Genomic DNA, 12,850 nt, shown 5'->3' with positions numbered 1-12,850 from the left:
TGAATGTTTGCAATAGCATTCTTCTTAATGATGTCCCCTCTCCATTTCCCCTTGGTAACTTTTCTTGTTGCAGATAGTTTAAAATCAATCTGCGATGGACATAAAACTAATATAGTCTCAACTAGTCCATTTTCTAGTTTCCCCTTCCCTAAACTAGAAATTGGCAATGAATGGTATCATCAAAGTACAAAAAGTCATATGCAAAGTATAATAAATCCCCACCTTTTCTGCTTCTCTGCTAATTTTTATGTAAAAAGCCTTTTTTCTAAACATATTTTATATAAATCAGTATAAAAGCAGCCTTAAGAAAATATGTGTAGATTGTTCATGCTAACATACAGATATACATCTCCAAAGATATGTGGATTTCCATGGCTCTCCAAAGAGCCTTTAAATTATATATATCTTATAATTAGCAATACAGAGAAAGGTTATCTTCACATTGGTTTATAGTGTGATATACTGACATGGGCAGAAGTGCATATTTTTAAAGGCATCATTAATTGACCTTTAGGATTTATAAAGAAAAAATTACTAAAATTTAATAATAGGATCTTTGTCTCCCATTAAATTTTGCTTTATGTGGAAAACATATAAACTAATGAGTGGGGTGGGTAAATTTCATACAGAATGCTATGTTTGAAGCACACTTCCAAAAATCAATTTCACTGCAGTTAGACTTTTTCTCCGGAATAGACATTTGTCACCGTTAGATTTACGTTCATCTCCTTTTTCTGTGGCTCCTGAAGGGAACAAATGGGACTCAGCTGGGCTGTGTCTGGGAACGATGAGTGGGCTCTTTCACATCTGGGTAATAATTGACCTGTCAGGAAATAGGCACCGTGTTCTCGCCACGCCAGCAGTAAGGGAAATGAGAAACCAGTTCTCCAAAGTGTTACTTTTCAATAAAGTCTACCTAATGACTACAAAACCAGTAGGCAAACAGTTGGATTTATGTCATTGTGCCACATTTCAGACCAGCATTATCACATAGAGGAGTAATAAAGGGCAGTATTGTGGTAACGTGTCTGTGTGTGTTTTCTGCACGGACCATACTTCAGTGAAATGTGTTGTGATCATTTATCAAACACGGGAAACTTTATTGGTAAGCTTTTAAGTATCTTTTATGATTGAAGTGTACACATTTTCAAAGAACTAAATTATGTAGTTATGAAAACATTAATCTTATAGTAAAAATTCTTTCATACCTCAAAATTATATGACTTTTGCTTCAAGGGTTAGTACTTTGATTTGCTTTTTCAACTGTTGGCTTAAGCTCAGAGTTATACTGAGAATTGATGTTTTCCAGGAAAATTAGTATGACTTAGCTCTCAAATACATTGGATAGGAGATACTACTACTGTCCAAAATCAAGAATTATTTCTTATTCATCTTTTCTTTGTATAATTGTAATTAGTTATGGGAAAAACCATAAAGGAAGAGAATTGTAGGAAATTAAAATCTGTCCATTTCATGATCCAACATGAACTGTTTTCATTAATATCTTCAGAGTTCCTTGCCCATCAATGTAAAATAAGTTTCAAATCTTAAATTATGAATCAGTTTACAACAGTGAATTATGTTTCTCATTATGAGAACAAAACTGTCTTTTCTCTGTGTTGGTGAAATTTATAGCTATGTTTCTGTTTTTATGTATTAAACATAAACCAAAACAAAACAAAAAGATAGTAATGCTACTACTCAGAAATAATGGCTGGTCAAATTTTGGAATGCATCCTCTCAGAATACTTTTGATAGCAGTGTTTTTGTTGTTGTTGTTTTGCTTATTTGTTTTACAAAAGAGGAGCCTGTTAGAGGCAAAAGAGTCAAGGTTCTAAAATCAGACATACCTGGTTCAAGTTCTCCCTCAGTTTGACTTAGATAAGTCTATTATAGTAGCTTTCCTTTTCCTTATCTGTAAAACTAAGATGCGTTGTTTTTTATTTCCTGTGAATTTTTTTTGTGAGAATGTTATTTTTACTGTGAAAATTAAACCTTACTCTTACCTCAGTTCTAGGCATATAGGAGACACAAACTCGAATGTTAACTGTTAAATTTATTGTTGAGGACATATCACTGTAGCTGTTTTATTTGCTTTAAATCTATCCATTATATTTAAAGGATTTTTTTTAACCGTTCACTGTTTATTCAGAACTACTAGAAGCAAGACCCTCTTGCATCTTGTCTTTATATTCATATTCTATAAGCAGCATTAATGCACATTAAGACTTACAATTAGGGTTTATTCTAATGACTTCTTCTGCAGCCCCAAGTGCCCCTCCACAATCTGTCACTGTGCTGACTGTTGGAAGCCACAATAGCACAAGTATTAGTGTTTCCTGGGATCCTCCTCCTCCAGATCATCAGAATGGAATTATCCAGGAATACAAGGTAAGGCCTGGATGAAGAAGAAAGGTTCACAGATAAAACTTCCCAGAGAAGTCTCAGGGTCATGTGGATGGGAAGTATTTCTGGTGGCCTTCTTACTGAGTTTGAGTGTAAAGAAATATATGTTTGTACGACTTGTAAAGAAGCAAATGCACAGAATTCATAGAACCTAAATCCAAGCTCACAAATAACACAGACTCAGTTGGACAAGTAAACCATAATAGTGCAGTGGTTATTTTTTATATATTTATATATACACACACATATATATATATGTATAATACACACACATATATATGTATAAATAAATATATATATATATATATAAAAATGTGGTTGCAGAACTTCAGGAATTTACAAAGATGGAGTAGAGGGTAGATAGTGAAGCCCTGTCCTAGAAACTGTCTTTATCTTTGTTAGACTTCTCTGTAATGGGATTATGTTGTTTAGTTTCTAAGTCGTGTTCCTCCGACTCTTTGCAATCCCATAGACTGTAGCCAGCCAGGCTCCTCTGTTCATGAGATTCTGCAGGCAAGAATACCAGAGTGGGTTACCAGTTCCTTTTCCAGAGGATCTTCCCAACCCAGGGATCGAACTCATCTCCTCCATTGACAAGCATTGGCAGGCTTTTGCAGGTGGATTCTTGCCACTGAGCTACCAGGGAAGACCACAGGCCTTAGGCAGCTATTTTTTAAATGTTTTCTCATAAAAAGATGCTTTGCGGGTTTATAGTGTTGCCTGGAGAATCCCAGGGATGGGGGAGCCTGGTGGGCTGCCATCTGTGGGGTCTCACAGAGTCAGACATGACTGAAGGGACGTAGCAGCAGCAGCAGCAGTGTTGGGATAGAGATAGGAAGTACCATCTCCCACTCTAAATTCTTTTACCAAGTTCTTGAGGTTCTGGAAAATATTTCACTTAAGAGCTGCATGCTCAGTCTCTCAGTCGTGTCTGACTCTTTGCGACCCCCTGGACCCCTCCAGGCTCCTCTGTCCATGGGGATTCTCCAGGCAAGAATACTGGAGTGGGTTGCCACGCCCTCCTCTAGGCGATCTTCCCAACCCAAGGATTGAACCCAGGTCGCCCACATTGCAGGGGGATTCTTTACCATCTCAGGCACCAGAGCTTCCCAATCCAGGGATTGAACCTGCATCTTCTGCATTGGCAAGCAGATTCTTTACGACTAAGCCACCACGGAAGCCCTGAGAAAAGGGAGCCATTGAAAACACAAATTTTAGAAAGCTTTCATTTTTCAACTGATGAATTTGTTGCTATTTATAAACAATATATCCATTGTTTCTTCACCATCATTTGAGAGACATCATTTGAGAAACGCAAGTTGTCTAACTTTGAGAAATGATTCTGATTAATTGTGATATGATTAGACCATATGGGTGAGTAAAACATATCATTAAACCTTGTAAAAATTCAAAACTCTAATTTTTTTTGCCATTAATAAATATTTGTAGAATTGTGACAATAATACACTAAGTAGATCTATTAGAAAAGAAAACTAGACACCCCACCTCACCCCAGAAATTCAAAGTTGGTGTGTGAAATTAAGCTGAATAATTTTATTCAAAACATTATTACTTCTAGGGAAAAAATGTTAAAGTACAGTTTTCCTAAGTTAATGGTTAAGTTACTGAAGCAAATGGATTAAATTTGCATAAAATTTATTTTAAAATTATTGCCATCACTTTATAAAGAAATGTGTCTAAGAATATAAGAGTAAGTGCTTTTATAATAGCATAATTACATAAATTATGAAATTTTATAAGCATTAAGATACATTCATACTGGATGAAGCACAAGCTGGAATCAAGATTGCCGGGAGAAATATCAATAACCTCAGATATGCAGATGACACCACCCGTATGGCAGAAAGTAAAGAACTAAAGAGCCTCTTGATGAAAGTGAAAGAGAAGAGTGAAAAAGTTGGCTTAAAACTCAACATTCAGAAAACTAAGATCATGGCATCCAGTCCCATCACTTCATGGCAAATAGATGGGGAAACAGTGGCTGACTTTGTTTTTTGGGGCTCCAAAATCACTGCAGATGGTGATTGCAGCCATGAAATTAAAAGACTCTTATTCCTTGGAAGGAAAGTTTTGACCAACCTAGACAGCATCTTAAAAAGCAGGGACATTACTTTGTCAACAAAGGTCCATCTAGTCAAGGCTGTGGTTTTTCCAGTAGTCATGTATGGATGTGAGAATTGGACTGTAAAGAAAGCTGAGCACAGAAGAATTGATGCTTTTGAACTGTGGTGTTGGAGAAGACTCTTGAGAGTCCTTGGACTTCAAGGAGATCCAACCAGTCTATCCTAAAGGAAATCAGTCCTGGGTGTTCATTGGAAGGACTGATGTTGAAGCTGAAACTCCAATACTTTGACCACCTGATGCAAAGAGCTGACTCATTTGAAAAGACCCTGATGTTGGGAAAGATTGAAGATGGGAAGAGAAGGGGACAACAGAGGATGAGATGACTGGACGGCATCAGGGACTCAATGGACATGAGTTTGGGTAAACTCTGTGAGTTGGTGATGGACAGGGAGGCCTGGCGTGCTGCAGTTCATGGGATCGCAAAGAGTTGGACACAACTGAGCGACTGAACTGAACTAAGACACATTGTTTTAAAAGCAAAGAATTATCTACCTTGGTGTATGTGTCTGTGCTTTAATTAGTTTAGGATGTTACTTTTGTATCATCGAGGACTAAATATCTTCAATCCATTCATTTAAATATTTATTTTTTTCACAACATGATAATTTTTCATAAGTTGTAAATTTTCTCACTCATGAGTTTGTCCTGTTTTGGTACAAATGTGTATATTTTGGTAAGGGTTAAATATTCCTCCATTAGTAACTTAGGTTTCATAGACTAAAAGAAGTCTGAAATTCAAAGTCATTATGTTAATTTAAAGAAAAAGTATCATTAATTTATCTATTTCAGAAACAAATTGTGGATTTTCCTCCTTTTGTCTCCCCATGCAGATTATTAATTCTATATAATAGAAATATAAGTGTACACAGAATTTTTTACAACACATTTTACAAGCAGATTTTCACATCCCAAAAGAAAATATGACTTTAAATTTAATTCTTATTGGAAGTGCAAGCCTAGCATCCCTCACAGCAGTGTTTAAGGACTTCCCACCACTCCGTTCATTCTCATACATGTGTATGTGTGTGTAGATATGTTTTGATCAATATTAAGATTTATTACTGTCAATGTAAATATTGACTTTAATTTTATCTCAGTCAATACCTATAACTTTAGTCAGTTAATCTTGTTAACTACCTCTGTGTAAGTTAATATTTTCTTAAATGAAATATAAATTACTTAGATATGCACCTATATACTTCAGATACTACAACTCATAATCACCATATTTTAATAGATTATATGCATAGTAAATCTTGATAAATGAATTAACCAGAGGAATTTATGTGTTTTAATCCATACCTAAATACTGTTTGCAACCAAGAACCCCTTTCCAGACTTTGCAGAGATGTTGAGGAAATTGAATCACTGTTCTGTGAGCATTCAGTGTGTGGCGTTTTTTGGAGGTTTTTTTGGCCACTCCAAATAATATGTGGGATTTTTGTTCCCCGACCAGTATCAAACCCATGACCCTGGCTCCCCAGTGGTAACAGGGACTCAACCACTGGACACCAAAGAAGTCCCAATATTCAGTGTTCCTTGTAAAATACAAAGGAATGCTGCAGTGTTTTAGTTTCTTTTATTCTTCCTTTAATACACACACATGTGCACAGACATGCACACATACAAATATACATAAACATATATATATATATATAAACAGACTAAGTTAGGCATTCAAAAATGTCATTTACAAATAAGCCTAGAAAATAGACTGGTCACTACTAAAAAATGTAATCAATTATAATGAACTAATTACCAGAAAAGATAATTTTATATTCTTTTGGTATTCACTTTACATTTCTATAGATCTGGTGTCTGGGGAATGAGACACGATTCCACATCAACAAAACTGTGGATGCAGCCATTCGATCTGTAATCATTGGTGGATTATTCCCAGGTATTCAGTACCGGGTAGAGGTTGCGGCTAGTACCAGTGCAGGAATTGGAGTAAAAAGTGAGCCACAGCCAATAATAATTGGTGAGTACCAATCTACATAATCTGTGCTTTAAAATCAGTCAACTGGGAACAAGGTGGATTATTTTTTTGAATCTACATCCCAACAGTGGGTATTCGGTAAATAATGAGTAATCTGATACACACATCATATAGACAAATAGTTATGACTAGAGTTTCTAACAAAAAAGTTTAGCAATTGTTCATGCTCTTAGGATATCCACAAACTTCTTAAAATAATAATGATTAAGATTTTAAATGCTGAAAGTTGGTTTGAAAATTATTTTTAATCAATAGTTTCATTAGTAATTTTGATGCCTTTGAAATATAGTAGGAAATGAGGCAGTTATTGAAGAAGGGTGTTATGTTTCACATTTATATGCTTTTTCTTAGCTAGAGAAATGTCAAAAAATAAACAGAAACAGGCCAAAAGAAACTTTGTAATCCAAATAAACTATCCCAAAGAAGAAATCCCTGTTCAGTCTACTAGCATCGTTATAGAAAATTGCTCCCTATCACCATGCATTATGTTTGACTTTTCTTGAAATATATATAAATGGAATTGTACAGAATATAGTATTTTGTGTCTGACTTTCTTCACTAAATGTAGTATTTTTGAGATTCTCACATATATGTATTATGCAATTCACAGGTTTTGTTTCTGAGCAGTATTCAATTGTGTGAATGTATCATATTTTGTTTCTGTTTTTCTCTTGAGAAAATGTGTAAATTTTTAGGAGGATATATGTTTTTATTTCTTGTGGAGAATGACCTAGACGTAGAATTTCTGGGTAAAAGCACTGATGTATTTGAGTTTATAAGAAACTTAATTATTTCTTCATACTGTATTTTGTACTCTCACTCAAAAAGAATATGACTCCCAATTTTTATACTGCCACACTGACATTTGATATTGCCGTGTGTCATTATAGTCACTGCAGTGAGTTTAAGATTCCCCCACTGTCATTTAACTTTAGTTTTCTGTGATGACTAATGATGTTGGGCAACTTCATGTGTTCTTATTGACCATTCACGTGTTTTCTTTTGTAAAATCTCCAAGTCTTTGCTTTTTAGAAATGGTGCCCTTTGTCTTTCGTTACTGATTGAGAGAAGTTATTTGTTCATTTTTGATATGTTTGCTGTCATAGATTTTTTTGTAAATATTGTCTCACAATCTATGGCTTTCTTATTCCTTTTCTTAATATCATCTTTTGGATGAGCAAAAGTTTTAAATGTACGTGATGTATAATTTATCAAAATTGTATTTCATGTTTAGTGCTTTCTAAGAAACTATGTCCTACATCTAGAGAGCAAATATTTTTTTCCAGAAGCTTTACAGTTTTAGATTGCATGCTTAGGTCTATAATTTGTCTTAAAGAAATTGCATGTGGTTTGAGGGTTGAGGTTTATTTGTATCCATATGTAAAATTAAAATACCTAGGCATAGTTCACTGAAAAAGCTTTCCTTTCCCCAGTTAGCTATATGTGTGCATCCATTCCGGATTCTCTATGTTGTTCCATTTATTTATATGTCTTCATAAGCGAAACCACTCTGTCTTGATTACTAATAGCTTATAGAAACTCTTGGAGTCAAATAATGTGAATACTGCATCATTTCCTTCTCCAAAATTGTTTTCACGGTTCCAGACCTTTTGCTTTTCCATATACTTCTCAAATCAGCATGTCAGTTTCTACAAAATTATATTGAAATTGTGATTGAAAATGCAGTGAATCTATATACCAAATTGAAAAGGATAACTATTTTAATAGTCTTTGTTTCTCTCTGAGAACATGATACACCTCTCTATTATATATCTTTATTTTCCTCAACAATATCTTGTAGTTTTCAGTGTATGACCTTAACATATGTTTTGTTAAAATTTTTCTGGAGTATCTAATGTTTTTTTACACTATTATTAGTGGATTTATAAAATTTCATTTTTCAACTATTTTATGTTATATAAAAATTTAATTTTATGTGTTATCCTTTTATCTTATGACCTTACTAACTTCTTCATTTATCTGTTTTAATAGTTTAATATTTTTTCTGAGTGTATTCATAAAATCACGTTTTCTTTCTTCTTATTTATGTTAATACGGTAAATTCTAGTGAAGATTCAAAGGTAAATAAACTTTATATTCCTGGAATAAATCCCACTTAGTCAGGACTTATATTATGCTTTTCACAGATGCTCCTGGATCTGATTTACTAGCATTTTTAAAGAATTTTGCGTCTACACTCATGAGGAATATTGATCAGTAGTTTTCCTCTAATGTCTTTGTCAGGTTTTGGAATCAGGAATGCTAGCTTTATGAGTTTGGAATATTCCTTCCTCCTCTACATTCTGTAAGAGTTTTGACAGACCTGGTACTATTTCTTCCTTAAATGCTTATAGAATTCAGTGATGATATCTGTGCCTAGGGTTTTCTCTGTCAATTATTTTTATTGTTATGAATTTATATTTATTCAATTTTTTTCTTCCCTGTTGGATGTGGTAAATGGATTTATAGTGTTTGCCCGTCAATGAAATTGTCTAATCTGTCTAAATTGTTGAATTTATTATTAAATGTTTATTTGCAATATCACCTTATTTTTGTAATACCTTTAACTGTAATGTTTGAAAGATGAGCAGTAATGACTTCTCTTTTGTTCTTAAATACTGTGGATTGATGCTGTCTCTATTCTCCTTTTTCATTGCCCACCTACCCTCTCTCTCTTTTCACCCTCTCTCAAATTTGAATCTTGATGAGGATCTATCGATTTTATTAATACATTCAACATACAAAGTTTTGGCTTTGTTAGTTTTATTTTCTAATTAAGCAATTTCTGATATTCTTTCTTCTGTTTACAAAATTAAAAAAAGATTTTAAAAAATTAAGACAGAAATGATTGAGAATAAATCAATGATTTGGGGCTTTATTGTGAATATTTAAAGTTTTAAATTTTCCCCTGAACACTTATTCAGATAAATTTTACAAATTTGGTGTGTTGTGTTTCCATTTATCATTACGTTGAAAACATTTTTCAGTTTCTGTAAAAAATTTTGATTTTTGTAGAAGTTATTTGGAAATGTTATTAAATTTCCAAATGTTTTACTATTTTCCATATAGCTTTTTATTCATTTCTAATTTAATTTCACTGAGATCAGAAAGTATATTTTGCATAAACTTAGCTTTTTAAATATTTTATTTTATAGCCCAGAATTTCACCTTAGTTAAGGTTCCTTGTACATTTAAAAATTAGGTTCATTTGTATTTTTCTAATTTGGAATGGAATGTTCTAAAAATATCAGTCAAATCAGTTGGTAGTATTATTCAGGTCCTTACTTATTTTCTGTTTATTTATTTTTTTAATAATTAAGAAAGCCTGAAAATTCAGTATAATTATAGATTTGTATATTTCTCCTTTTTGTTTGTAAGTTTTTATTTCATGTATTTTGCCACTCTGTTTTAACTAAGTACATATTAGTATTGTTGTCTTAGTTAACTTATGCTTTTTCATTATGAAATGCCCCACTTTATTTCCTGCTGCTGCTACGGAGAAGGCAATGGCAACCCACTCCAGTACTCTTGCCTGGAAATTCCCATGGACGGAGGAGCCTGGTAGGCTGCAGTCCATGAGATTTTTTTGTCTTGGAACTTAATCTTTCTGATGTTACTACAGCCTTATAAATCTTTGTGTTTTTTTAATTTTTTATGTCCTTTAAACTCCTATATCTCTATTTAATGTACATTTCTATTATTTAAATTACATATTGTTCAGCTTTATTTTTTATCCAATATGAAAATCTCTCGCTTTTAATTGGAGTATTTATTATCTTTGATGTGATCATCAATGTTTTGTAGCTTAGAACTGCCCTTTTCCTCTTTTTCTTTTTTTAATTGAATTTGTTCTTATTTTTCCAAATTTGCTAATTTCTTTAGGATGAATAAGATAATTTTCTGTAGAATATTTTATACTCACTATTGTGATCTGATCTGATCTGATCTGATTGAACTATTAAGTATCCTTATTTTTGCAATGATTGCTCTAGGACTGGCCTAGAACACTGGAGTGGGTTGCCATTTCCTTTTCCAATGCATGAAAGTGGAAAGTGAAAGTGAAGTCGCTCGGTTGTGTCCAACTCTTTGTGATCCCATGGACTGCAGCCCACCAGGCTTCTCCGTCCATGGGATTTTCCAGGCAAGAATACTAGAGTGGGGTGCCATCGCCTTCTCCGATACTGTATCTTAGAAAATATAATTTCATTTCCTCCCTTTCAAGCTGGTTTGCTATTGGTTTAGCTTTTACTTCTATACATGTAATAAAAACCAATAGAAATTTCTGACTTTCTTCACTCTGTATGACAGATCTAGGTCCATCCAAATCTCTACAAATGACCCAATTTCATTCATTTTAATGAATGAGTAATATTCTATCTCTATTTGTATCATATCTTCTTTATCCATCCATCTGTTGATAGGCATTTAGGTTGCTTCCGTATCCTGACTGTTGTTAATAGTCAGTGCTACAATGAACATTGGAGTGCTTGTGTCTTTTTTACTATGGATTTCTCAGGGTATATGTCCGGTAGTGGGATTGCTGGATCATGTGGTAGTTCTAGTTTTAGTGTTTTAGGGAACCTTTATATTATTCTCCATAGTGGATGTATCAGTCTGCTGTATAGCTCAGGGAACCTAGCATGATGCTTTGTAGTAAACCAGATGGGTGAGATGGGAGGGTAGGGTGGGAAGGAGGTCAAAGAGGGAAGACATATATGTCTACATATGACAGATTCACTTCATTGTACAGCAGAAACTAACACAACACTTAAAACAACAATTCAGTTCAGTTCAGTTGCTGTCATGTCCGACTCTTTGCAGCCCCATGGACTGCAACACTCAAGGCCTCTCTGTCCATCACCAACTCCTGGAGTTTACCAAAACTAATGTCCATTGAGTCAGTGATGCCATCCAACCATCTCATCCTCTGTCGTCTCCTTCTCCTCCCACCTTCAATCTTTCCCAGCGTCAGGGTCTTTTCAAATGAGTCAGCTCTTTGCATCAGGTGGCCAAAGTATTGGAGTTTCAGCTTCAGCATCAGTCCTTCCAATGCATATTCAGGACTGATTTCTTTTAGGGTGGACTGGTTAGATTTCTTTGCTGTCCAAGGGAGTCTCAAGAGTCTTCTCCAACACCACATTTCAAAAGCATTAATTCTTTGGCGTTCAGCTTTATAGTCTGACTCTCACATCCAACACAACTACTGGAAAAACCATAGCTTTGACTAGATGGACCGTTTTTGCAAAGTAATATCTCTGCTGTTTAATATGCTGTCTAGGTTGGTCATAACTTTTCTTCCAAGAAGCAGCCATCTTTTAATTTCATGACTGCAGTCACCATCTGCAGTGATTTTGGAGCCCAAGAAAATAAAGTCTGTCACTGTTTCTGTTGTTTCCAATCTATTTGCCATGAAGTGATGGAACCAGATGCCATGATGCTAGTTTTCTGAATATTGAGCTTTAAGCCAACTCTTTCACTCTCCTCTCTCACTTTCATCAAGAGGCTCTTTATTCTTCTTCGCTTTCTGCCATGAGGGTGGTATCATCTGCGTAAATGAGATTATTGATATTACTCCAAGCAATATTGATTCCAGTGTGTGCTTCATCCATTCCAGCATATCTCATGATGTACTTACTCTGCATATAAGTTAAACAAGCAGGGTGACAGTATACAGCCTTGACATACTCCTTTCCCAATTTGGAACCAGTCTGTTGTTCCATGTCCAGTTCTAACTGTTGCTTCCTGACCCGCATACAGATTTCTCAGGAGGCAGGTCAGGTGGTCTGGTATTCCCATCTTATCTCTTGAAGAATTTTCCACAGTTTGCTGTGATCCACACAGTCAAAGGATTTGGCTTAGTCAATAAAGCAGAAGTAGATGTTTTCCCGGAACTCTCTTGCTTTTTCTATGATCCAGCAGATGTTGCCAATTTGATCTCTGGTTCCTCTGCCTTTTCTAAATCCAGCTTGAACATCTGGAAGTTCACAGTTCACGTATTGTTGAAGTCTGGCTTGGAGAATTTTGAGCATTATTTTGCTAGTGCGTGAAATGAGAACAATTGTGTGGTAGCATTCTTTGGCATTACCTTTCTTTGCAAGTGGAATGAAAACTGACCTTTTCCAGTCCTGTGGGCACTACTGAGTTTTCCAAATTTGCTGGCATTATTGAGTGCAGCACTTTCACAGCATCATCTTTCAGGATTTGAAATAGCTCAACTGGAATTCCATCACCTCCACTAGCTTTGTTCGTAGTGATGCTTCCTAATGCCCACTTGACTTCACATTCCAGGATGTCTGGCTC

The 12,850-nt window shown here is 34.7% G+C and overlaps 1 protein-coding gene across 1 annotated transcript in view; it reads left to right on the top strand.

Annotated features, from left to right (window-relative positions):
- The window catches only part of ROBO2 (roundabout, axon guidance receptor, homolog 2 (Drosophila)), a 657,579-nt gene that overhangs the window by 569,448 nt on the left and 75,281 nt on the right, over positions 1 to 12,850 (top strand). Inside the window, exons 16-17 of the mRNA XM_010844340.1 lie at positions 2,267 to 2,391; positions 6,361 to 6,532. Of these exons, the coding sequence (XP_010842642.1) occupies positions 2,267 to 2,391; positions 6,361 to 6,532 (297 nt within the window). The remainder of the gene's footprint in view (positions 1 to 2,266; positions 2,392 to 6,360; positions 6,533 to 12,850) is intronic.

This window comes from Bison bison, unplaced genomic scaffold (assembly GCF_000754665.1).
Source record: "Bison bison bison isolate TAMUID 2011002044 unplaced genomic scaffold, Bison_UMD1.0 scf7180017864200, whole genome shotgun sequence".
NCBI lineage: Eukaryota > Metazoa > Chordata > Mammalia > Artiodactyla > Bovidae > Bison > Bison bison.
This window is presented reverse-complemented; position numbering and strand designations above follow the sequence as displayed.